Below are 26,454 nucleotides of genomic sequence, written 5' to 3' on the forward strand. Positions count from 1 at the left end.
TCAGATTCTCTGCCCCTCCCCCTCTCTCTTTGCCCCTCCCCTCCTCTCTGCCGCTCCCCCTTCCCCTCCTGCACACGCGCTCCCTCTTCCTCTCAAAAATAAATAAGAACTTAAAAAAAAAATTGTTCTACTTCTCCGTTGATGAATGTATTTTCCTAACCACTTGGGGAGCCAAGCTTGGATTTATAATTCTTTCAAGCTCCTTGGTGGTCTGAAATATTATTGTTGTAAAGACACTTGAATGCCCTTTCCTCATGGCTCCTGGCTCCTTCCTACATCATAACGGGCCTTGTGGGAATACTGCGGACCCTCCAGCCCGCGTGTCCGGGCTTCGTCTGTACTCCACACAACCCACTGTGCTTGGTCACTGGTCAGGCCCAGGGGTGCAAATGTCTGTAGTGTGGTTCTCCCTGGGGAGGATGGACCTAGGAAAGAGGCCGGCACCAGTGCTGGGTACAGGCTAGCACCATTTAGGTAGAAAATTCTGGGTCCTGGCTATTCAGAACATGGTCTAGAAGGCAGGGGACACGCAGGCCCCCAGAATTCCCAACTCAGATAGGTCTGCGCTTACTTGCAGGGCCTGTGGTGTCCCCACCTGCTGGGGAGGAGTGTGGCGAAAAGAGGGACGGAGCAAAGCCCTGTAAAGCCGCCCGGGCCCGGGTCTAAGGGAGTGGCTGCTTAGCACTTTGTCACACTGCCCCAAAAGATCCAACCCAACAGCACATTGAAGACAAGTAGATAATTCATTAATAGTTTGGTGGGACATCAGAGAAAGGAACCACGTTTCAAGCCACAGCAGATACTCTTACACGTCTCTCTCCTGTTGTTTAAGGTCTTCTCCCAATCACAGAGCCTCTAAAAAACAAGATTTCTTAACATTTACTTATTTTTGAGAGAGAGAGAGAGAGAGAGAATGAGAGGCAGAGCATGAGTCGGGGAGGGGCAGAGAGAGAGGGAGACACAGAATCCAAAGTAGGCTCCAGGCTCTGAGCTGTCAGCACAGAGCCCGACGCGGGGCTTGAACCCACAGACCGTGAGATCATGACCTGAGCTGAAGTCGGACGCTTAACTGACTGAGCCACCCTGGTACCCCCAAAATAAGATTTCTTTATGGAGAACAATCTAGCTTTAACCTCGTTCCCCCAGCAAAACAAAAGCCAAGCCATCATCTACCAATGCACAAGCATATCTAGTGGGTGTGATAAAGTGTGACGGCCCCTCCCTTCCCTCAAAGCAGCATATTACACTATTTACCAGAGGAAATCAAGTAGGGGACAGTGGCAGTATGAGACAGAGGGGCAATAGGTGAATCTTGCTGCTAAAAAAAAAAAAACAGTTGAGTGCCTCCTATTTCATAATCATTAAATAAAACAGAAGATGGAACACGACTGTATATTTAAAAGAATGATATAACATGACTGAGTACAGTTTAATTCCATCAGTCACAAATGCAAGGATAGTTCAATAATAGAAAATGTATGGATTCATCACACAGGTCACAGAAGAAAACCATATCAGCTAACAGAAGTCAACTTTCTTTCTTCCTGCAATACTCCTATTAAACCGGACAGAGGCTAGGATGCCTGGGTGGTTCCATCAGTTAAGTAAGTGTCTGACTTCGGTTGAGGTCATGATTTCACAGCTTGTGAGTTCGAGCCCCATGTTGGGGTCTGTGCTGACAGCTCAGAGCCTGGAACCTGCTTCGGATTCTGTGTCTCTCTCTCTCTCTGCCTCTTCCCCACTCGTGCTCTGTCTCTCTCTCTCTCTCTCTAAAGAATAAAATAAACATTAAAAAAATTTTTAATTGGACAGAGTCAGAGGCTTAATATGAAGAATAATAAACCCAAGAGACTACGAAAAGGCTAATTGGTCAAATAATTGGAGGCACTTTTGCTAATTTAATAAAAGATAAGGCAAGAACGTCTAGTAGTCCAACTCAATATATTCTTAAATTCTGGAAGCTTCAGCTAAAGTGGGGCACACTGTGAGCCTGGGTTGAACCTAACTGTCACTCTACATTTGACTTGCCTGATGTTTAAAAACGTTGAATTCATTTTCAACATTTAAGATTCTTACAGATTTCACATTAGAAATGATCTTTGGCATACTTTTTTTTTTTTTTTTTTTTTTTTAATCTGACCATCTGTCAACATGAGAGCTATTCCCCAAACAGCAAAAATTGGCTGGAGCTAAGTATGGACTTCCCCCTTGAGAAAAGATCTGTGTTCTGTTTGCCAAAGGCCTCAGTTTGGCCCAATTCACGCATTAATGTTACCTGCCTGGGCCCATGGGCATCTGAATTCTCCAACCCATGCTGGAGAATGGGTAAGAATAAGAAATAGAGACATAGAGATAAGAAATAGAGAAAGAGGCATAAATTTTGAAAAGGGGACAAAATTACCATTATTATTATTATTTTTTAAACCCACCCCAGTGTCTTCCTCTTGGGTGGGGTTGCAATTTTTTTTTTAAGTTTATTTATCTTGAGAGTGAGAGAAAGAGAGAGAGAGAGAGTGCATGAGCAAGGGAGGGGCAGAGAGAGGGGGAGAGAGAATCCCAAGGAGGCTCCACACTCAGGGCAGAGAACGATGCAGGGCTCAATGTTATGGCCAACGTCAAGACCTGGCTGCTTAACTTATCGAGCCACCCAGGCACCCCTACTATTATTATTTTTGAATGCAATGATGGCCTACCTGTATTATCCAAAGGAACCAGCCGAGAAAACGTTAAGATGAGTTAGAGCTCTGCGAGGTAGCCAGTTATAAAAGCTGTAAACGTTAATGCCGCAGAATGATGAGAGGCTGGGGGGAGGAAAGGGAGTATAATCACAGTCTGCAATGGCAACAAATAACTTTGAATTAACTTGGCAAGAAATGCGTCAAGGATTTATAGGACTCAAACCACCAAATCCTACCAAAGAACCAAAAAAAACCCGACTTCGACACAAGTAAAGTAAAACGAGCCATTTTCCCAACATTGTAAGGGTGTCTATTATCACCCAAAGAATATAAGTGTAACGTAATTCTAATAAAAATCAAAACATAACATTTGTTGGAAACTTGACCCCAAATGTCCATCCGGAAGGATAAGTGCTTACGGATGGCCAGTTAGCCAATAAAAATTCCAAAGAGCATAATGTTAGGGAGGTATCTGTCCAAAAATGTATATCCGAACTTATTATGAAACAATAATTAAACTCACAAGGTCTTATATAGGCACAATCCTCATAACACGAACAGAATTAGAAGCACAGACCATATTCAAATATAAACATAAATACAGGAGGACAAAGGTGCTAATTTGCACTAGCAAGTAAAGAAAATATTCTTTCAACAAATGGTGCTGGCAGCTGGCTAACCATTTTGAACAAAGTTAGCTCCATCACCACCTGACATGAGTTGTCAATGGAACAGAGATGGAAATGTAAAGAAAGAGAGAAAGAGAGGAAGAAAGAAGAACAGAAAGAAAGAAAGAAGAATACCAGAAGAAAATTTAGGCTTTCAGTTGAAAAGCCTATATATTGGGATATATATTCTCCAATGAAAAGGGAATTTTGAAAATACTGAAAGATTTGACAACATAGGCAATTTTGAAAATCTGAAAGGCAAAAAGGCATAGAAAAAAGGACAAAAGACAAATTTAGAAAAATGTACGCAATGCTCATGAACGTTAAAACCCTCCACAGATAGAACTTGCACAAATAAATAAGAGAAAGAACATTTGATGGATAAAAGGGGGAATAGACACCAATACACAATTCACACACACACACACACACACACACACACACACACACACAAATACATACTCAAGAACAAATGGCCAGAAAACATGAAAAAACTGAACCTCATCGTCACTGAAGAAATATGCACTAAGTAAAATGGCACTTGAACTTGGCGTACTGATGATAAAAGGCACAACAATACTATTGTTAGTGAGGTTGTGGGAGAGAATAGGTCATCTTATATTCTGCTAATGTGAATATAAGTGAATAAAACTTTTTTGGAGAGCAATTCAGCTGTAAGTATCATGAAGTAAAAACATGTTCTTACTCATTAGGAATTCCCACTTACAGAATTTATCCTGAGAACATGACCATGGATATGTGCAAAGTTTTAGTGTAATTAAAAGATGCTCATTTCAGCATTGCTTCTAATAGCGAGTAATTGGGAATGTAAGGGTCAACAGTATGGATCTGGCTGAAAGGAGTGTGTGAGAGCACTAGCCAGCATCCATTAGGATTGGTTGGTGGCTGTGAGGCACACTTGGTGAATATTCTAGATTTTACCCACAAAAGGAGATACTCTGTACCCCTCAGATCATGGTGTGGAAAAATGTTTCTTACACTGGGAAAATGGGATACGATGTTAAGCAAAATAACCAATTCCCCCCCCACCCAAAAAAACCCCGTAAAAAATAGCATCTATAAGAAGATTCCATTTTTAATGGAATATAATACACATGTAAGGAAAGATATAAAAAAGTCTAGAATACACATCAAAATGCTAGAAATCATAATTCTGGCTAGTCAAATTAGACATCATTTTGCCTACCCTTATTTTCTAGTAACTGCACAAGACTCTAAGTATAATTTTGTTAGCAGAAGTTCATTGTATTTTTTTTAATGTTTATTTATTCTTAGAAGACAGGGAGAGAGTGGGAGTGGGAGAGGGGCAAAGAGAGAGGGAAGAAACAGAGAATCCCAAGCAGGCTCCGTGCTGTCAGTGCAAAGCCCAATGCGGAGCTCCAACTCAAGAACCGTGAGATCATGACCTGAGCCGAAGTCGGATGCTTGACCCACTGAACCACCCAGGTGCCCCTTAAAGGACTTCTTAAGTGAAAGGCATTAATTATAGAAGACTGATACAGTTTTCCTATTTTAAGAACTTGGATTCATCAAGAGATACCTTAAAGAAAGTGGGAAGATCTAAATTAAAAATAAATAAATAAATTAATTAATTAAAAAAAAAAGAAAGTGAAAAGAAGTACAAAGGCTCAGCATGAGATTATATGAAGGGCTCCTTTAATGAGAAGAACGCATACAGTGGTAGAAAAATGAGCGAAAAAATATGGATATTTCTCAGGAGATATGAGACATATTTGGCAGATCGCATAGTAGTTGAAAATGCCAGTCAGGACCCTATGAGGTTCTTTTTCATACACACTCCAGCAGTGACAGTCCAGCGTGTCAGGGAGGGTGTGGATCCACCCACTGGCATACACATTGTTGACACAAAGTGTGGGTCCGCACAACTTTAGTACACAGGTTGGCATTGTGCCCTAAAGCCGAGCATACATATACTGTCCGACGTGGCGATTTTGCTCCAAGGTACGTACCCAAGAGGAATGTTTGTACCCGTGTAAGACCAGGTACGAGGATGTTCATAAAAGAATTGTTTAGGGGCGCCTGGGTGGCGCAGTCGGTTGAGCGTCCGACTTCAGCCAGGTCGCGATCTCGTGGTCCGTGAGTTCGAGCCCCGCGTCAGGCTCTGGGCTGATGGCTCAGAGCCTGGAGCCTGTTTCCGATTCTGTGGCTCCCTCTCTCTCTGACCCTCCCCCGTTCATGCTCTGTCTCTCTCTGTCCCCCAAAAAATAAATAAACGTTGAAAAAAAATTAAAAAAAAAATAAATAATAAATAAATTAAAAAAAAAAAAAAGAATTGTTTACAATATGGAGCATCGGTGCACAGTCCAAACGATGAGTACCGAGAGGATCGGTGGGGTCGACTGGGGTATATTCAGAGAATGCAATACTACAGAGAGGCCAGAAACAAGTGAATGACAGTAACATGCACAGCAGGTTGGATCTTACCAACATAGGTCCCACCAAGTTACATATGACATGGTATCTTTTTTTTTTTTTTTTAAATGAAGTTAAGAATCACACACACACACCACACTTTCAGGAATACATATAATGCACATGAGAAATTTAGTTTAGTTCTGAAACTAAATTTAAGAAAAGCAAGGGAATACTGAACGCAGAAATCAGGATGAGGGTTCATTTTGGTTTCGGAGGAGCAGGGTCATAGAGTCGGGAGGGTGGACCTTATAGGGTTAGACGTAGGTTATAATCTTCTCATCAAAGCTCTAGCATTTTGCAAGAGGGACAGTAGCTTTGTGAGTACTTTTCTGCATTATTAAGAATAACAGTCGGGGTGCCTGGGTAATTCAGTCGGTTAAGCGTCCAACTTACCACTGGTGAGTTCGAGCCCCGCGTCGGGCTCTGGGCTGACAGCTCAGAGCCTGGAGCCTGTTTCCGATTCCGTGTGTGTGTGTGTGTCTCTCTCTGCCCTTCTCCCACTTACAATCTGTCTCTTTCTCTCAAAAACAAACATTAAAAATAACAATCTAGGAGCGCCTGGGTGGCGCAGTCGGTTAAGCGTCCGACTTCAGCCAGGTCACAATCTCGCGGTCCGTGAGTTGGAGCCCCGCATCAGGCTCTGGGCTGATGGCTCAGAGCCTGGAGCCTGTTTCCGATTCTGTGTCTCCCTCTCTCTCTGCCCCTCCCCCCTTCATGCTCTGTCTCTCTCTGTCCCAAAAATAAATAAACGTTGAAAAAAAAAATAACAATCTAGGGGCGCCTGGGTGGTTCAGTCAGTTAAGCGTCCGACTTTGGCTCAGGTCATGATCTCGCGGTCCGTGAGTTCAAGCCCCGTGTCGGGCTCTTTGCTGACAGCTCAGAGCCTGGAGCCTGTTTCAGATTCTGTGTCTCCCTCTCTCTCTGACCCTCCCCCGTTCATGCTCTGTCTCTCTCTGTCTCAAAAATAAGTAAATGTTAAAAAAAAAATTTTTTTTTAAAATAACAATCTAAATCAAAGCAAGTTGTGCATGGATCGGTGGTGAGTGTGTTTCATAAACCAAGATTATGATTACTCCAATTCTGGGTAGCGAGAATCCAGTTAAGAAAAAAAACCCATCTATTTTAAACAAAAGTTAGAATGTGGTAAGAGAAAGAAGACTATTAATTAGAGAAATCCCACAAAGCTTGGATTGGGATGACAGATTGAAGATGCCATTGGAAGGGACAGAGCAAAGGCTAGGAGCACCTACTAAGAGCCGCATTACCAAGGTATCTTCTAAAGGGCCCTAAGGAGTAAAATGTTAAACAGACCTACCTGGAGAACGTCTTTCCTTTTGTAACAATTCTCTCCCATTTCAAAAGTACCCTCTGGCACCACTCAGGGACACCAGTATCTAGCCGGAAAGATCCCGAACAATGCGGACGCGGGTCCTTGGCTTTTCAAGACAACTAAAGTCTCTCGCCTGCTCGAAAGACCCGTCTCACACTATCTCATTCCTACAAGGCATTAAATGTGAAATAAGGCCTTTTGCCTGGCAACGTGCCACGATGTATAGTCTTACCACTTCTGGAACCTGTGCTCCCCACAGCCCAGAACTCGGTAATGCATATCACAGCGCTTTGAAGGTTCGGTCATTTCCAGGCAATGAGCGGGTTTTTGTTTTTGTTTTTGTTTTTAATAAAAGTAGCACTTTACCGTAATTCCATTGTTATAAATACAAAATCTGGCTCTGCTTTTTGGACTCCAAGACGGGGAAAAAACGTCCTGTAACTCCAGTCTATGGGTCACGTTCCACTTTCCTGGCACACAGTAGGCCCTTCAGGAACATTTGCTGAGGAAACTGGCATTGTTTGCCAAATCATAACATGAAGACCCTGGATGTCAAGAGAAAACACCAGTCGGGAGAAACATTCTTCCTACAGGTTGTATTTATCCAGCAAAAACAAAAACAAAAACAAAAACAAAAACAAAAAAGATCTAAAAAGGTATGAATATATGTATGGGAGTATGGGATTATGGGAGCAAAACGAATTGTTGGAATTTGGTTCTGCCTTTGGAGATTAAGGACACACATAGCCATTATATGTGAGATCAGCTGCTGTGGGCAAAGACGTACCTTCAAAGTATACACAGAATCCAGGGAGTCAGAAAATAACACACACACACATACCCGTCCACCACCCACGACCCCCACACACATAACTCAAATAATCTCGTACACACTCATATGCACACATACACACACACACACACACACACACACACACACACACGACTCTCCCCCACCCCCCACAGTCTCTCACACACACATTTAGTGACAGCGACTGACTGAGAGATTAGAAAATGAAGACAACCCCCGCCAACGTTAGTGACCCTTTTGTTAAAGATGACAGCCGGATCCCCCCACTTTGATGTGTAACCTGAATTTCTTCACCCAAAGACAGCAACAGGAACAGACGTACGGAAACATGAAAGAAATAGGTAAGGCCTTTTCCTTAAGCAGTCAGAAGCAGGTATTTGCAAGATGAGTCACTTTTCCTGCCCACTTGAGAGCATAGTATCTGAAAGGAGAAAAATGTCAATTGCTTTTTGGAAGAAATTCATCAGCGAGCCCACGAGCAAACACGTGTCCCTATTTTCCTAACTGAGGCTGTCGGCTTTGATATCGGGACCACCCCTCCTCTGCTCGCTGCTTTCTTTGGCTTCACCCCACCCACCCGGCTACTTGGTTCTTTTCCACCATCTAAGCACATGCATGTTCGTTTCCCTCTGAATTCCCTCGTGCGCTGGCGGCCAAACGTTAGGTCATTCACGTGTGCGGGATCTGTCGGCACAGCCCGTCCGCGGAGCTCCCGACTGCAGTCATGCAGCTGGCCTGACCTGACTTGTATGGGCTGAAATATGAAGGCACCCAGCGCATAAACAGCCTCCTGCGTTCTGCTGGCGGCCGGGGAGGCGGCGAGGGGCAGGTACATCGAGGGTGCTTATTTGTCCTTTTGCTCCCTGCCATCTGCCCCGACTCCAAATTTGTTGCCAGTGCTACCTCTCCCTACCGCCTTCCTTCGGGAGAAATAAATAACTCGCCTACCAACACACACTCTGAGGGCTGGGATCGGCCTACCGGCATGAGGTTCCGTTCAGGTGCGGGCACCCTGTCTGGGTTTGCGCCCAAATGCAAAGCAACAGAAGGGTACGGATAAGGGAGTGAGGGGGTGTGCAGGCAGCTTCATGACAATTCACAATAAAAATGGGTTGGCCAGGGTTTGTTGTTGTTTTTTTTTTTTTTTTTTTTTTCCCTCCTCACTAACTTGTTAACTGTATTTCTTCTTAAAAATCTTTGCAGTGAAGGGGCATCTGGGTGGCTCAGTCGGCTGAGCCTCTGACTTTTGGTTTCAGCTCAGGTCATAATCTCAAGGTTCCTGGGATCTAGCCCCCATGTAGGGCTCTGTGCCGACAGCGCAAGGCCTACTTGGGATTCTCTCTTTCCCTCTCTCTCTGCCCCTCCCCAGCTTGTGCACGCTCTCTCTCTTTCTCTCTCTCAAAATAAATAAATTAAAAAAAAAAACTTAAAAAAAATCTTTGAGGTGTAGTTCACATACAATAAACTGCACATACTTAAGGTGCACCCTTGGATGATTTATTGGCAGGTGTGTATGTTGTGAAACCATTGCGGCCAGATTGCAAAGGCTTCCATCATCAACTCTAAATGGGTCCTTGTGCGGGCGGCCAGTTTTATTTGGAAACCTTTTTGGTTTTTTGTGGGGGGAGCATTTGACCTCACCTAGAAGCCCAGGGCTCACTGTGGGGGGGGGGGTCACTGATTGTATTTAAGAAATCACCTCTTCTGCAAGGGGGGAAAAAAAAAATCCCTTCGACCCAACAAAAGACTTGCGACTTCCAGTGTGACTCACCCTCAGGCCTGGGGCACATACTCGGGCTCTGATAAGAGGCAGTCGATCTGTCCTCCGTTTGTTTATAATGAGTCATGCTGGAAACAGGCAGCTACTTTTCTTCTCTCCCATGTCACGGTTAGGCAAGAATCAGAGGCAGATACACCCCCATTCAAAGTGCGGTCGGCCTTAAAGCGTCCAGCGACTCCAGCGAAGCTGGTTTAAGGAGCTGTGACTCGATGGGGACCCCTACTGGTGGAGACAGGGAGCGCCGCGTCCCGGAGTTGAGGCCTTGCTTCCTCGCCCCACTCCAAGGACGGACAGATCCGGTAGGAAGTTACAGATTTGCAAGAGGAACGGGAAGGCACGGCTGAGTTTTCTGTGCATCCTGCCCAACCCCCGATTATTAGTGACAGAGTCGGGCATGAGTCACAACCTCCAGCCTATGCCCACACTGGAGAGATTAACCACATAATTGCTTCAGCGATGGACCTTCTTCCAGCTACAACCCCCATCCCTCCCACCCCCGTGGTCGGGCTCTAGGCCCTGAGCCAGCCGTCTTCAGCCGCATGAAATGTTAAGGCCCAGGTTCAAAAAACCGAAGTTTCTATTATTCTTTTAGACAAGGCCTCCTCGGCCCCGATCGAAAATTCCTACACACAAGTCCTGATGGGGGGCACGCGGGATGTGTCAACCAGAATTAATGTCGCGATCAAATTAACATAAAGCAGATTTATCTGCTGTTTCCGTGTATTGCGGCAAAGCGCTGTTTGGGGAAGAAGTCACCATAGCAACCCAGCCGCCCCAGTTACAGTAAGCTCAGGGCGACCAAAATAAAAATCCTTCCCAGTCTTAGGATTGGCTAGGGAGAGCTACTGAACATCCACTTTGTTTGCAGACGACAGTAGCCAGCATACATTTTGGTTTCATAGTTCACTGCAAGGGATGCTTTAAAGAATAATAAAACTCCACAGCCAGGTTACAAATGGAGGGGTTCTAGGCCATCCCCCCTGCCAGTTTAAACGCAAGCAGACCTCACTGCCAAACAGCAGCATTTTGTTGTTAAAACAGGTTTCAGAAAAGGGCTCATTGTGACTTCTTGTGGCCTGCCGGTTCCTTCCCAAGTTGGGGGTACATGGTACTATAAATGTTAGTTTTTAAGACGAGGCAAATCAGGGGCGCCTGGGTGGCTCAGTCAATTGAGTGTCTGACTCTTGATGTCGGCTCAGGTCATGATCCCGGGATGGTGGGATTGAGCCCTGCGTGGGGGGCTCTGTGCTGAGCATGGAACCTGCTTGGGATTTTCTCTCTCCCTCTCTCTCCCCCTCCCCTGCTTGTGCTTTCTCCCACTTTCTCTTTCTGCCCCCCTCCCCCAAAAGCAGCAGCAAATAGATACAAAAATGGGTTTTCTGTGGTTGTGAAAGGAAAAAAAAAATCACTTTTGTTTCCCTCCACCCTCAGGACCCCCAACAGTGGGTTTTGCTTCCACTAATGATCTGTTCTCTCTCTAGCATCTTCCTTTTTTTGTTTTTTGTTTTATTATTTTTTTTTAACGTTTATTCATTTTTTGGGAGACACAGAGAGACAGGGCGTGAGTGGGGGAAGGGCAGAGCGAAACGGAGACACAGAATCAGAAGCAAGCTCCGGGCTCTGAGCTGTCAGCACAGAGCCCGATGCGGGACTCGAACTCACGAACTGTGAGATTATGACCTGAGACAAAGTCAGACGCTCAACCGACCGATCCACCCGGGCGCCCTGCATCTTCCTTCTTTGGCTCCAACGCACTCCTTTCTTCTGATCACCAACACACATGATCACCTTGGGAGTGCTGCTTGCCTGTTCTCCTTGTCTCCAGACTCACCGTGCCCCCGTCTGGTGTGTGCCCTTGGGCTCCCAGGAACCCCTGCCCAGGATGCCCTCTCGTCACGGTGTGAGGCCACCAGCGCGTCCAAGCTCAGCTCCCAGCCCTGTGGGTCTCCCTTGAAGTTCTCTGCCGCTTTTGATTCTGGTGGCTGCTACACATTGAGGATCTTCTAAGAGTCTGCCCCCTCTATGCTCTCACTCCCAAGATTTGGGCATTTTCTAATTTTCTCTTGCATCTTTCTCTGTGTCAACCATTTATCTGATGCCTTCGGTTCTCGCTTCCGTGCAGAGGTCAACTGCACCTTGAATGGAGACTGTCTGCCTCTCGGCTATCTTGAAATCGACTTGGTCAAAACTGAACTTCGCTTTCTTTCCAACACAATGGGGGTCCTTCTGCAGACTCTTTGTTTCTGTTCACAGCATCATCGTTTTCTGAGCCTGGGACACCTGGGTGGCTCATTTGGTTGAGCATCTGACTCTTGGTTTAGGCACAGGTCATGATCTGGCGGTTCATGAGTTCGACTCCCGCACTGGCTTCTGTGCTGGCGGCACGGGGCCTGCTTGGGATTCAATCTCTCCCCTTCTCTCTGCCCCTCCCCTCCCCTGCTCTCACTCTCTCTCAAAATAAATAAATAAACTTTAATGACAACAACAACAACAACAAAAAAAAACCCAGAACTTCATTTTCTTTCCAACACGGCTGGGTCCTCTTTGGTTCTGTTCACGGCATCATTATTTTCTGAGCCTGGGCTTAGAGGCAAGTGTTTAGACTCCCTGGCATTGACTTTCTTTGCCATTCCCCTTCGATGCCTATTCAGTTTCTGTCCTTCTTTCCATTTCCAAAGCTATAATCTTCATTCTGGCTGTCATTCTCTATTGCTTGGGTTATTACAAAGCCTTCTGAATGGCCTTTCCACCTCCAGTCCTTCCTTCTAGGTAGAAAGGGGCCGCAGAAGGAAAGGGGGCCGTGGAGTTTGAGTCCCACCTCTGCCGCTTATTTCCTCTGTGACTTTCATTTCTTGCTCTCTCCATCTTACCGGCCCCATTACCAAAGCAGGGATGTTCCCTGCTTCAGGGCGTGAGGACGTACTTGGGGTAAAGTACCTAAAATATCTGGCACACTGTAAGTCCTCAATTAATATTTCCATTTCAAACTCGCTGCTCCCAGGCTGCAGTTGTCAAACAGACTTCTTGCTCACGCCCTTCCCTGATGGGAGCATTTCTTTTTCTACGAAAATAAGAACGCCTCGAGCCTAGCACTGGAGACCCCTATGATATGTCTCCAGCGAATTGCCCCAACTCTGCCGTTCTCGACTCCTTCTTTTAAACACCACCGTTTTCTCCATGCTTTTGCTAAAGCTCTCGCACGTGGACATGCATGCTCCGCCCTTCCCTCTGAGGCCATTCTAGATCCCTACAGCCAGATGCGGCATCTTCCTCTGACCTCCAAAGCACTTCTACTTCTCTCGTGCATCTGAATTGTTTTACTCGCTTGGGTTCTTTCTCTGACTTGCCTTCACTGCAAGCCTGAATGTCCCTTGATGGCATGTGCTGTTACGGCATCGAACCCAGAGCTGGCCCTCTGCCCTCTGCAGGAGACGCCTTACGCTGAAAACGAAAACAAACCTGCCCAGTCATGCTTCTCTTAGTCTACCGAACTATCTTCTTCCCTGAGCTTCGGTTGGGCGTCCCCCTGCCCAGAAACAAAGTTGCACAGAGAAGCAAATCTCTCAGTGAAAGGCACGCACTGACACCAAATTCTGTTGGAAAAGGGTCCCCGAAGATCATCATCTTAAATATACTGTGCCGCTGCCGTTCCATCAGACCTGGTCTATTTACTGTTTTCATGAATCCAGGAAACTCCCTTAGTGGAAATCACAAACTGATTTTGTTTACCTGTCTCCCAGGCCCTTGGGGAGCACTGTTCTTTTCATGTAGAAATCTCTTTGCCGGGCAAATGGATCCTTGGGAATATCTAAAATTCCTCTCCTTTCTCATTCATGAATCAGTCTCCCGAACACTCATAGTCAGGGGCTATAGGGAAACAGAGCTGAGATGAAACATTCAGTTAAGCTTTTGTAAACAGAGAAACAGGGGTCCACAGAGCATCTTAAAATGAGTCTATAGTTCTTAAATTTGATCCACTTATAGTCTGTAGTATTAACATCTTAGTTATCAAACCACAGTTCTTAAACATATGCATATGTATATCACCCATCTTCTAGTTTACAAGGTGCAATTTGGGGATGATTGAGGCTGGAAACACGGTTTTATCATCATATGGAAGCTCATGTTGGCAACACCATTTGCAAAGCATGATTTTTTCAGAAAGTTAGAAACGTGGCTCTCATACAAATAGAAACAACAACAAAAGGGGTCAAAGATTTTATTAGATTCAATGCACGAGGAAACCAGGTAGATGTTAAGACTGATTTGAAAGAAAATTAAAGACCCAGAGATTGGTAGCTGGTCAGATGAACGCGGAAATAAAGTTGCTAATGAACGTAGCACTGGTTCATGTCTCACCAGGCAATAACCTTGCAACACTGCTGAACAGGAATCGTTTGTATTGCTTTTAGGTTTTCTACAAGTTAACCTCTAGTCTCATAAAGTTGTGAAATAGTAAGAGGTACGCAGCCATGGAAAATCAGATAATCCCCAGGGAGCATATGCGTCTGGACAACATCCAGCTCTTTTTTACTTTATTTATTTATTTATTATTATTATTTTTTTTTTCAACGTTTATTTATTTTTTGGGGGACAGAGAGAGACAGAGCATGAACGGGGGAGGGGCAGAGAGAGAGGGAGACACAGAATCGGAAACAGGCTCCAGGCTCTGAGCCATCAGCCCAGAGCCTGACGCGGGGCTCGAACTCACGGACCGCGAGATCGTGACCTGACTGAAGTCGGACGCTTAACCGACTGCGCCACCCAGGCGCCCCACTTTATTTATTTTTTAAGTAGGCTTCATGCCCCGCATGGAGCCCAACGTGGGGCTTGAACTCACAATCCCACGATCTAGAGTGGAATGCTCCACTGACTAAGCCAGCCAGGAGCCCCGACATCATCCAGCTCAGTAATCTCTTTGACCTTTTTTCAAATTTTATATACTTGCTTTTGAAACTATTAACTAAGAGAGGCATGAAAACAAACCAATTTGCTTTCTCTGTGACATATTTGTAATGAAATATTTGAAAGTGGGCACAAACTCTCTCCCCCCACCACTCATCACCAATGTTTCAGCATGGGCTCTGGAGTCAGACTGTTTGGGTTCAAACCAAGGTTCCATCATTTATTGCTGGGTGACCCTGGGCAAATGACTTAACCTCTCTGCTCCTCAGTTCCCCCATCGTAAATGAGGCTTTTAAATAATAGCACCTTTGTCTTTGTGATGAAAAGAGATCATGCACAAGGGCTCAGTAAATGTGAATTGAATTATATCACTACTACTAAAAAAGGGTTATTCTGCCAGTCTTTATTCCAATATTAAAACATTTTGCAAAATAACCTGTCTTATGCCTTGTTACAAAGGGATCGGTTCTACATTTTAAGACGGAAATGAAAATAACGAAATCCTCAAGATGAACCAATTAGTAAGATAATTAAATAATAATTAAACATAAGAGGTTACAATAAATTCTAGATGTGTCGCAAGGATTATTTACTTTCAACTCTGACGCTGAAGGAACAAGAACTTATGAGTCAGGGGCGGCAGGAAATTAATCTCTCTGTTGAGTTAAGATGTTCCAGGCATTGTGCTTAGCACATATTCATTACACGTCAACAAACGAGTGTTTTCAGAAGAATACTCTTTTTCTCCCCCACTCCTTAAGGAAATACGCACAAAATAAAAGGCAGTAAAGGAAAAATAACCGAAAAGAAAAATGTGCTGCAGCCTTAGAAAGTGGGTTTGTCACGCAAGTCAAACGCAGAAGCTGGGGTTTGCAATCATTTATTGTGCACAACAAAAAAGAAAGCACATTACATATTGTCTTTGTTTCTGATTATAGTTACCAACATGTTGGTAAAAATGACCCGCTGGGAACACATGTCCTTTCACTATACATTGTTATTTTTATTTTGCCCACAGAATGCTGAGGAAAACACTGAATAAATACACATTTTATTACACACACACACACACACACACACACACGCCTCTTGTTACAAATTGATATGAATCAGTCTCCCTTTTGGCTTACATAACCTTAAATTAAAAAAAAAAAAAACAGCAGGGGTGTGACCCACTAAAAACCTGTGGATAAAGACGGTTAAGTACTGAAGTTCAGAATTGGGCAGGAAGTAGCAATAAACCAAAATAGAAAGCAAAATAATTAAGAAAAATGACAACTCATGTTGAAGTCTGGATACATTTGAATGTATTCAAGACTGAGAAAAGAACTTTCCTAAACTGCTGGGTTTTAGGAGGATGTTTCTGGGCTAAACTGAACACAAAAGAGAAGAGAAGTTCCCTAAAGAAGTTTTCTGAGCCAGAGGAAAATCAAATTATGCTTGAAAAACAAAAGCAAAGACTAACAACACTCTTGTCTCTCTGCCCCCACCCACTTCTTTGGACTGACTTCGGGGTAGGCTTTCTTGCTGGAGGCCATTTATTAATTCTATATTCTGTTACCTCAACACAACCAAATCTAGACTTAACTCTCTGTGTCCCGATGGGTGCATGGATGGGACAATTATTTTCAGTGAAAGTGCTCTCTCTCCTATTTCATACGTGCTGATTTTTTTATGCAAAAAAGCTCAAAAAACAGTATAATGCCGATCTCAGGCTTTTAAAAAAGGTTGGAACAAAGCTAAGCGTGAGTTCATAAGTGAACTAGATATTTACTATTTTGAAAGGAAAAAAAAAGGCAAAGGTAACAATATGATGCTGGAAAATAAAGCGATACGTTAGTTTTGCAAATTCATGCATTAGTCCTTTGCCAAGAGTCTCAGGTTGTAAGAATGTGATAAAAGTGAATACACGATGGTTGTACTGAAGGCTCCCCACAACTGGACACACATTAAGATGTATTTCCTTAGTGGGAACGGGAAGGGGCAGCGGGAGACTTGTGTCTACAACGAGCACGTTGGAGTCCATTAGAAACTATCGTCCGTAAATTAAATACACGTGAGGCGGCACGCCTGCCTGCCTTTGAGGGTCCGGTAGGTCCAACAGCCAATGACAGAATCAGAGCAGGGAGACAACAGCGTTCTGAATACGATTAAGACTGTTATCTATGTGGTACTAGAGAACAAGGGCTGTTTAAAATGGTAGATTTAGGACTAGGGCTGATTTCTGAAGACTTCTATCAGAGGGAAACCCACATCAAAAAATGTGCTATGTTCGGATTTGCCTTTTATGTAATGGAAGAACAAAATACGGCAGGTGGGATTACACAAGAAGAAAACAAAAATAGCAATTTCATCTGCCACAAGCAGAAGAGCTAGAACTGGGTGAAGAAAAATTGTTAATAGCCATTTCCATTTGGGGCGGGATGTCTATTTTAATGTACTTTTAACTCTGACTGGACTCTTAAAGAAATACATAACGTTCTCAACATTTTGTGTTCTATTCTCAAGGGTGTATATTTATTTTAATGTTTATTAATTTTTGAGAGAGAGAGAGAGAGAGAGAGAGACAGACACGGTGTGAGCAGGGGAGGGGCAGAGAGTGAGGGAGCCACAGAATATGAAGCAGGCTCCAGGCTGTTAGGTGTCAGCCCAGAGCCCGACCTGGGGCTTGAACTCAAGGACCGCGAGATCATGACCTGAGTCAAAGTCGATCGCTTAACCAAGTGAGCCATTCAGGTGCCCCTCAAAGGTGTATTTTTAACTCTGGGGGGAAAAAATGAGTAGCCCAACTATTTATTCTACCTTAAACTAATTTTTGTTTCCTGTCGTCTTCTCCATTCCTCAGATCACTGTACACAGTTCCATGTAACGACACGGTTCATTGATATCTCTCAATTCATTCTTGTCCTACCCTGGCAGAGTTGGAAATCCACGTCTGCTTTAACCTTATCGACAAGTGTTAACACATGGAGGGATCAAGACGTCAATATGCGTGGAAAGGCCGGTGGAAAGAACGTCTGTGGAGGCTAAGGCCACTCTCTGTTCTGTGCTCCCGCGTCCACTCTGAGTTCAAACACTGTGACAAATGAAAACATGGCCGACGCGGAAAACGGGAAACTGTGCAGTGTGGCTGGCGGCACTGCTGTCCACGTCCGCATCAGCTCTTGAGGTAGAAAATTTACTACTCGTTACTAGATGTGTGAATAATACCTTAGTAAAGCTGAAATATTAAAGTTTAAAAACTGCACAAAGATGCTATGAATGTCCTGTATGTGCACCTCAGTAAAAAGCTAACCTAACTCAATCGGAAGGTTTGAGAAGATGGCTTTGCGAATTTTTAAGTGTGTAAATTTCTCTAGAATTCTCAGATATTCTATGCGCTGATCTTCCATTTACTTGTACTTCTTTTATCTCCACTCCAACAAGGAAAACCCAATCTTAAAGACTCGGGGGGCCACCCGTTTGCTTGTCCCTGAGTCCCCACACAGACGCCAGCGAGCACGCTGGCCCAGGGACACAAAGCGGGGAGCAGAGGGTGGGCTGACGCTGCGTGTGGAGAGGATCTGGCGCTGGTGGTCTCAGGCGTGTGGGGAGAGGCTTGGGGGGAAAGAGGAAGTCTTAAGAGACTCTAACGAGCCCTTTGGGCTTAGAGATCTCTGAGATTCGGGAGGTGAGATGTCTGCACAACGGCGCGTCCTCAGCGCTCCTTCACCATCAAATTCTGGAAATAGGGAACAATTCGTGTCACGTTTAAAAGCTGCTGGCTTTGCACAATCGAGTTCTGGTACGCGTCACACACATTCGGGGGATGAGGAACCAGTTAGTTTCACGGGGCGCCATCTTACGTCTTACGTCAGTACGAGGAAGTCCCCATGGGTTTTTCTTAAAGGGGGAAGCGCGCATCTGCGGAAAAGAGGGTGAGAACTGGCAAGGAATGGCAGACAAGGTTCCTTCTCGGCGTTCCGGGGGCCCGTCCCGAACAAAGAGGGCAGGGACATGATAGTGTGTCTTATCGGCCTGCGTGGGAAACATAAATTGCTGCTTGCGTCAAGAGCGGCCTCCTATAAGCCCCCACGAGACGCCTCGCCTGATTCTGACTCCTGACCGAAGAGCGGGACACGCTGCCTCTGGCCCTGACGGCGCAGGGAGGGAGGCGGGCCGGCATGGGAAGGTTGAAATCGGTGCCTAAACACAAAGTCCAGAGGGGCATCAGGGCTTGTGGTCCGCTGACCCCAGAAGCGGACGGCGCGGTCGTCAGGTGCTGAAGACAGCGGAATTCTGAGCTCGTGATTCGTCTCGGTCTGTTCATTCCGGTACAGGGTGGCTGGAAGTCACAGTCACGGGATAAGAAAACGGCCGCCCTCGTTCACTTTCTCGTTTTGCCTTTACACACAAACTCGGCATAAGGGGTGTGGATGAAGTCATAGAGCTGCTTCGCGTTCGAGGCGTTGCCCAAAATACCCGCCAGCTTGTCTTGCGACAGGCTCGCCAGCTCGGCGATGTTCTTGACGTGGTGCATCAAGGCGCGACAGTTTTTGGCATTTACCCCTGGCATTTTCAACAAGAAGTCCTGGGGACCCGGATTATACTTTTCTGACTCCGGGAGGGTCTCCGAATCCGCCGTGACGGCCATGGCCGTGGCCGCGTCGGGCTGCGGCTTGTTCTGTTTCAGCTCCTCGAACAGCTCGGCGGTGGCGTGGGGGGAGGGGCACCAGAGAAGCCGGAGTCTGGGGAAGTGAAGCGTGAGGAGGGTGAGCTTGGAACTGACGTCATTGCCGGAGATCTCCTGGTGGAAGGCACCTCGGGAAGTGAGCGAGAAGGGCTTGCTGGGGTCGAACTCGATCAGGAGCACTGGGCGCTTGTAGTAGCGGGACATGGAGATACACTGGCCGTAGAGGCGGCCGTTGTTTAAAGAGCCAATCAAATCACTGATGCTCTTGCGCTCCACGCACATTTCTGGAGTCAGAATGTAGTCTCCGACCTCCAGCGTCACCGGTTCAATGTCAATGCCCCGACGGTGGATCAGGGATGGGAGTTCGCTGCGGAACTCACGCATATCCACAACTATACTTTGCTGTGTACCGTTCTGCTCCTGGCCACCTGTTAACAAAAGGCGGCACGGTAAGTGATGTCACTGAGGAAGAACTCTCAAGGACGAAGCAGAACAACTAAAGTTTAAAATCTGGGTTGCTGCTGCTAACCTCGGATCCGCTGTCATATAATAACCCATGCTTATTCCTCCTCTTTCTCTATTTTCAGAAAGGTCTGTTTACAGAGTCACTAAAGGCGATTTTCTCTTAAACTGAACAGAGTTAAAAGGAAAAGTCACAAATGACTCCCGAACACCAGCGTTCACTGTTGCCTTCTCTCTGCCCCTCTAAGAACGGTCCCTGATGGTTGCACACGGCCCCACTCTACTCCTGATTCCCACGGCGGAGTCCGGCACATACTAGATGCCTAAAAAGGCTCGCTGAGTAAACTGCCTTATAAGCTGCTGTGAGAACCTTTGGAGCTGTTAGTGCTTGTACCAGTGAGTCCCGAGGTGGGAAAATGGAAGAAGGTGGGAAAAACCATAAGCCGGTAGACCAGAACTTCTCACACTTGAATGTGCACAGAACAGCCTGGGAGCAAGTTCAAGGCAGTTCTGTGTTCAGAGGGTCTGGGGTAGGGCCTAAGACACCCTGTTTCTAATGAGATCGCAGGTGGGTGCTAAGGATGCTGGCTGAAGGACTACACCCGGAAGGACCAGGGGCTGCTGTAGGCAGAATGGTGGCCCCTTTAAGATGCCTGCATCCTAATCCCAGGAATGTGTAAATATATTACTTTAGGTGACAAAGGGGACTTTGCAAATGTGACTAAATTAAGGATCTCAAGATTGGGAGATTATTCTGGATTACCCAGGCCCACCTCAAGGGTCCTTCTAAGTGAAACAGGGAAGCAGGAAGGTCAGGGTCAGAGGCGCTGTCTTTGAAGGTGGAGGAAGGGCCAGGAGCCAAGGAGCACAGGTGCCTCTAGAAGGTGGAAAAGGCAAGGAGATGAGGTCTCCCCTGGAGCCTGTGGGAGGGGAACAGCTGGCTTAAACTTTGGTTTTAGCCCAGTGAAACCCCTTTGGACTCCAGAATTTGAAGAAAATAATCATAAGATAATAAACATATATGTTTCGGGGCACCTGGGTGGCTCAGTCAGTTAAGCGTCCGACTTCGGCACAGGTCATGATCTCATAGTTTAGGGGTTTGAGCCCTGCATTGGGCTCTGTGCTGACGGCTCAGAGCCTGGACCCTGCTTCCGATTCTGTGTCTCCCTCTCTCTCTGCAACACACCCCCACTCGTGCACTCTCTCTCTGAGAAATAAATAAACATTCAAAAAAATGTATACTGTTTCAAGCCACTGGATTTGTGGCAAGTTGTTACGGCAGCTGGAGGGCCTGGAGGACTGAACTCAGAAGGACGGACTTCTGTAAACAGCGTTCTGCGTGGCTCAAATCTCACTTCCTTCGTATGGCTGATGTTCGGGAGTTCTGCCTGAAATGTCAGCAGCCTATGTGAGTCAACGAGAATCTTCTTCAAAAAAGACATAGATGCTCTGAGGCCAGGTTTCCCAAAGTAGGGTCCCAGGATCACTCCTATCAGGAGGCCCTGAGAGGCCGATCCCATTCCAGACTGAGTCAGAATTTCCATGGAGGGGGGCCTGTGGATCCGCAGCTTTGACAAGCCTCTGAGGTTATTCCCGAGGACCCTGACGTCTGGAGTCCTGCTGCTCTAACCGATCTCGCTCAGGACGCTAAGTCAACTCAGTCATATTGCTTTCCTCATGCCACCTGGCTGGCAGCAGCCACCGCCAGGGGGAAACGGGGACTTGGGGAGGGGGACAGGGTTATTCCTGGGTCACACCGCACTCGGAATTCAGCAGCTTTTGCTGGCATGCCACAGCGCAGACCGCAATGAGGGCGCCACACACCTGGGGATCTGGAGACGTGCCAAGAAGCAACACGTGGACGCAGGAAGAGAAGTGGGGACGTGCCCCGCACAGCTCCTGCCTACCTGTGAGGTAAACCGGCTTCTCTGGGTGAAGGTAAGAACCTAATTGCCACCTGTACAGGTTCCTTGAGTTCTGTATCTCAGCCAATCACATTTGCGAGCAATGCCGCGGCGTGACGGATTCCGAGGTTGGGGCGCCTGGAGCACAGCCCCCTTATTTTACAGATGAGCAGCCAACGGCCCGGGAGGGACACAAGGTTAGCGAATGTCAGCGCGGGCACCGGGTATGGGAGCAGGCAGCCACCTGTACGAGGTTGCTGAGAAAAACCTGACCTCTGCGGAGAAGTTCTGGAAACCCACAGCCTCCGTGACAGGCGACGGGGGTGCCCAGCAAAGGGCAGGACTCACCTGCTTTCCGCGTGTCGGTGGGCGAGCCTGTGGACGCGGAGCCTCTCACCAGGTCCAGGTTCCCCTCATCTCTCCCTTCCCTCCCTTCAGGCACAACCATGCTAGCCTTCTCCCTGGGGCGGAAGATATTTTAAACATTTGTTTCAACTAATTTCAAAATTCCAGATTTTAAATTTCCATACATTATAAGAAAACGATCTGCGTGACTATAGTGGCAAAGAGACCACAAGAAATGTGTTAGACCAGCAAGCACAGTAAATACACACGGATGAACGACGGGCAAAGGAAGGAGAAAGGAGTTTCTTGGTTGGGTGCTACTTCTGATCTTCCGGAGTCACAAAATCTGTTGTTTAGTTTCCATTCTGTGCGTCCTTCAAGCACTTTGACACATGAAATAAGCATGCAAAAATGCCACAGAGAGATGGAGATTTTTTACAAAAATGTGCTAATGCGTTTCTGAGCGTTAAAAATAATGCAAGCCACTTATATTCCAATACTTTCAGAGTAAATCATAGGTCGAAATGTTAAAAATCAGTGATTAAGAAAATGAAAGCACAGATGATACAACTTTGATTTAAAAAAAACAGGTGGGAGCCCCATTAAATACTTGGAATTTTACAAGACAATCCAGAGTAATACAAATTTCCAACAGAGATTCAACACAAAGATCGACGCCTCCGGTGAGACAACAGAGCAGCACGGATTCATTCACTCGTGCATTTGCTGAAAAACCTTTCCGGAGCGCTCCTCCCTGCTGTGCTAGGTGCTTCGGATTTAAATAGGGTTACACAACAAATCCTGTCTTCGAGGTAGCTCAGTATCTCACAGCTGGTCGACGGACAGGACCGAACTATCATAACTAAGGTTTGTGGTCGGGAGCTACAATCCTCAATGACCAAAGAAAGAGCGGACCAGGTTTGCCACAGTCGTATTTTTCAGAACCAATGAAGTCGGTTATAGTCAATTCATGAGCCAGCAAGCGCTGTGTGTCTGACTGGTGCCGGGAACGGCAGAAAGGATGCACAAAGCCGGGTCTCCTCCCTCGTAGAAACGGAGTCGAGAAAACAGAGCGAGGGTGAAACAACAGCGGCACTGACCAACGGCGGTCACAGAGCGCGGCGTAAGGTGAAACAGAAGGGGGATATTTAGTACTCACTAATAATTTCAGGAAGGGCTGAAGCAACAAAGATTTTCCAGTTAAAGGAAATAAAACCAGATGGACCAATTTTGCGACCAACTCTGGATAAGTGATGTTTTAGCCACTATGAGATACCACCAAAGAACAGAAATTACGATTTTAAATCCTATATATACCCTTTGAAACAATATACAAAGTTATTATTAGTACAACGTTTTATAGCTAAATGGCCCAAGGGGGCGGCCACAGTACCAGTTCCATTTTTCCTATTTTTCTCAAAATCAGTGTCCACCGTGGCCCTGCTGAAATCGGCTTGGCAGTGGCTGTGGCCCCAACAGCCACTCATTACGGATCCGTGACACCTACTAGACTCTAGTTGAGGACAAAGAGCAATCTATTCAGAAAAATAATTGCTCGTTGACTTCTTTTTCTTTAACATTTGGGATTAATATTAGGGATTTTTTTTTTCTTTATTTCCACTTACTTTACTGGTTACGCTACATATCACACATGGGGGCATCCCAATTTTCTGATTAATTTGTAGTCTGTGAGCGGCATAGTGGGTTAGCGTACGAACCTGTATTTTGTGGAATCTGAAACCACTCACTGGCTGTGTGGTCTCAGGCAAGGAGTTTAATGGCTCTGTGCCTCAATTTCATCTGTAAAATGGGGACAATAATAAAACCTACCCTAAAAGAGGCACGTTAGGAGGATTATCCAATACATGTAAAGTACTCAGAATAGCGCTTGGCATATAAAAAGCATTATAAAAGGTTAGTTGTTATTATAATTCTACTTTTCTTATAATGTGGTAAGTTCACCCCTTAATTATCCATGATAATGCTAAAACACTGGAGATATGCCTTCAAAGGATTCCACGAGGGTTTCAGTGAATAAAACAGCCAGTTTACCGTGAAATGTTGTACAGCATAACAGCAAATGGAATCTGAGAAAAGATAAGCTCCTGAAATGAAGCCTGGGTTGGGAGGAAAATCAGAAGTCTCCCTCAAACGAACAGAAATCTGCCATAATTATAAACATTCACTCCTTCGCCTTCAACATTTAGCATGATTACCCAAGTTCCATATGACAGAGAGAAAATAATTACAAGTGCAGACCCCTCTTCCCACTTAATCTAAAGTACTGAGGTTCCTTATTTTTACTTCAGCATCTTTAATGATATTTGAATAGCTTGTATAACGTGATGATGTAGGGAGGAGGTGCTGAACCGTAAGTCTCTTCCAACGGGCACGCATTCTGGCCTTCATGCTAACTCACTTTGGGATCACGAGCTATTCAAATAACCTCACCCCCGCCTTTGCAAAGCAGTGACCTCTCCAAACTATGTCTACTCGGAACGTTACGGCCAATCTTTCTACCCGGGGAGCGTTTTATTATCAATACTTAGGAGTGCCATTTTTTTTTTTTTTTTTCTCCTGTCATCGGTAACCCACTGATCTTGCCCAGACAAGCCATCTGTTCACTGGCAGTTTGCGGGATTCATTCCTTTCTGGTTGTTTTAAATAGTAGCACTGCTTTTATTCTTACGACATCACCCACGGAGGTCCTGGCAAAAGCACATTGTCTTTTTCTCACATTAAATTTCTCGGTACGGGCTCAGTGCAAATGCTCTTTCAGCACCACACCTCATATATATTTTCCTTTTCAAAACAAACACTTCTCAAATTCCCCAAGTTTTCTGGGAAAGTAAATATCTTGAGAGTCTAGATGGTGTAACTTCCTGATTGCTGTGTAATATGGGAAGATCTAACTTCTAATAAGTAGACAACCACCATTGAGTTAGGAGATTAGGCTGGACCACAGATAAAATTACATTAAACTCTGATATGGAAATGATCATGTAGACGGAAAGGCAGGGGACAGTCCGTATTCCAGATTCTGCCGGCTGGTTTCTAGGACATGCCAGGCTTACCCACAGCTTATCACCGAGCCCTTTGATGTGGAGGCTCGCTCCAAAATACGAATGGCCCGGGGTCCCCGGCAGCTTGCTACAATCTACTAAAAGGACTCTTTTCTAGATGAGGTTCCCTGATGTGTTCGACAAGAGGTAGCCTGGAGCACAAAACCTCACCCGCTCAGGCCTTCTCCCCCCCACATCCCACCAGGCTCCTTTGGCTACGCCGCTGCAGGAAAGGCCCAGTCTCCTGAGGACTGGCCCTTGACCAGCTTCTGGGAGTTGAGCTCTGAACCCTTGCAATCGTCTGCCTCGTCAAGGGTTTTGCACGCCAGAGGCCTGGGGCCACCTGGCCCCGGTCTGATCAGATGCTTTATGCTAACTTGATGTGGCGTAAATACCTGCTTTTGCTCTGGGGGGCTGGAGAACTACAATCACGATGGGTACTCTGTGCTCACGTGACTGACCCCCGGTAAAAACTCGGGGCCCCAAGGCTCTGGTCAGCTTCCCCGTTGACAACCCTTAGCACGTGCTGTCACTCACTGCAGCTGGGAGGATTAAGCACATCTGTGTGACTCCACGGGGAGAGGACACCTGGGGGCTTCTGCCTGGTTTTTCCTGGACTGTGCCGCATGGGTTCTTACCCTCTGCTAATTTTAATCTGTATCCTTTTGCTGTGATAAACCACGACTGGGAGTATACCAGTGTTTTCTGGCGCTCGTGGGTCCTTCGGGTCGAGCCCCGAATCTGAGGAGGGTCTCGCGGACCTTCACAGGAACGCCAGGAACCTAATCGGAATGGTCTGAGCTCTACGTGCTTATTTGGGACTTGGTGACCATCAACCAGAGGACGCTTGGGCAGAGGATGTTTTAAGAAGAGCGAAGGAACAGTGAGGAGGTACCGACCCACGTCTAGTAGCACCAGCTCCGGCTGCATCTGCAAATCTCTGAAATCTGTTCCCTTCTCCCCGTCAGCCTAATCTTGGCTACCACCTTTTCTCCCGACTCGCTTCCCTGTTCCATCCTTTCCCCAGTTTGATGCCAGAGAGCGCCTCTAAAAATAGACTTCCCACTCAGAACGCTTCGGTGCTGTCTCACTGCCTCCACAGTCACGTTCTCGATCCTCACCAGGGCTTCCTGTATCTCGGCGCCTTCATGCACACGCCTCTCCGCCCTGTCGACTTAGCACCTAGGGCACATTCTTCACGCGTCGGCTTACGCGTCACCTCTCCAACGAAGCCACCCGTTGTCCCCACACCGGGCCTGGTCTCTCTGGCACCCACTACCACACCCTGTTCTTTCACCACCGTGGCCGGGCTCCATACAGGTCCACTTAGTGTAATATTCATGGTCACTTAACGCTCGTCTTTTCCACCAGAGGATGAGC

At 46.1% G+C, this 26,454-nt stretch overlaps 1 protein-coding gene across 1 annotated transcript in view; it reads right to left on the reverse strand.

Moving 5' to 3' along the window:
- Positions 1-15,493: 15,493 nt before the first annotated feature.
- Positions 15,494-26,454, reverse strand: part of ERCC4 (ERCC excision repair 4, endonuclease catalytic subunit) — a 33,337-nt gene continuing 22,376 nt past the window's right edge. The window contains exons 10-11 of the mRNA XM_045461482.1: positions 22,016-22,128; positions 15,494-19,729 (exon numbers count right to left, since the gene is read on the reverse strand). Of these exons, the coding sequence (XP_045317438.1) occupies positions 18,996-19,729; positions 22,016-22,128 (847 nt within the window). The 3' untranslated portion in view covers positions 15,494-18,995. The remainder of the gene's footprint in view (positions 19,730-22,015; positions 22,129-26,454) is intronic.

Source organism: Leopardus geoffroyi, chromosome E3 (genome assembly GCF_018350155.1).
Source record: "Leopardus geoffroyi isolate Oge1 chromosome E3, O.geoffroyi_Oge1_pat1.0, whole genome shotgun sequence".
Lineage (NCBI taxonomy): Eukaryota > Metazoa > Chordata > Mammalia > Carnivora > Felidae > Leopardus > Leopardus geoffroyi.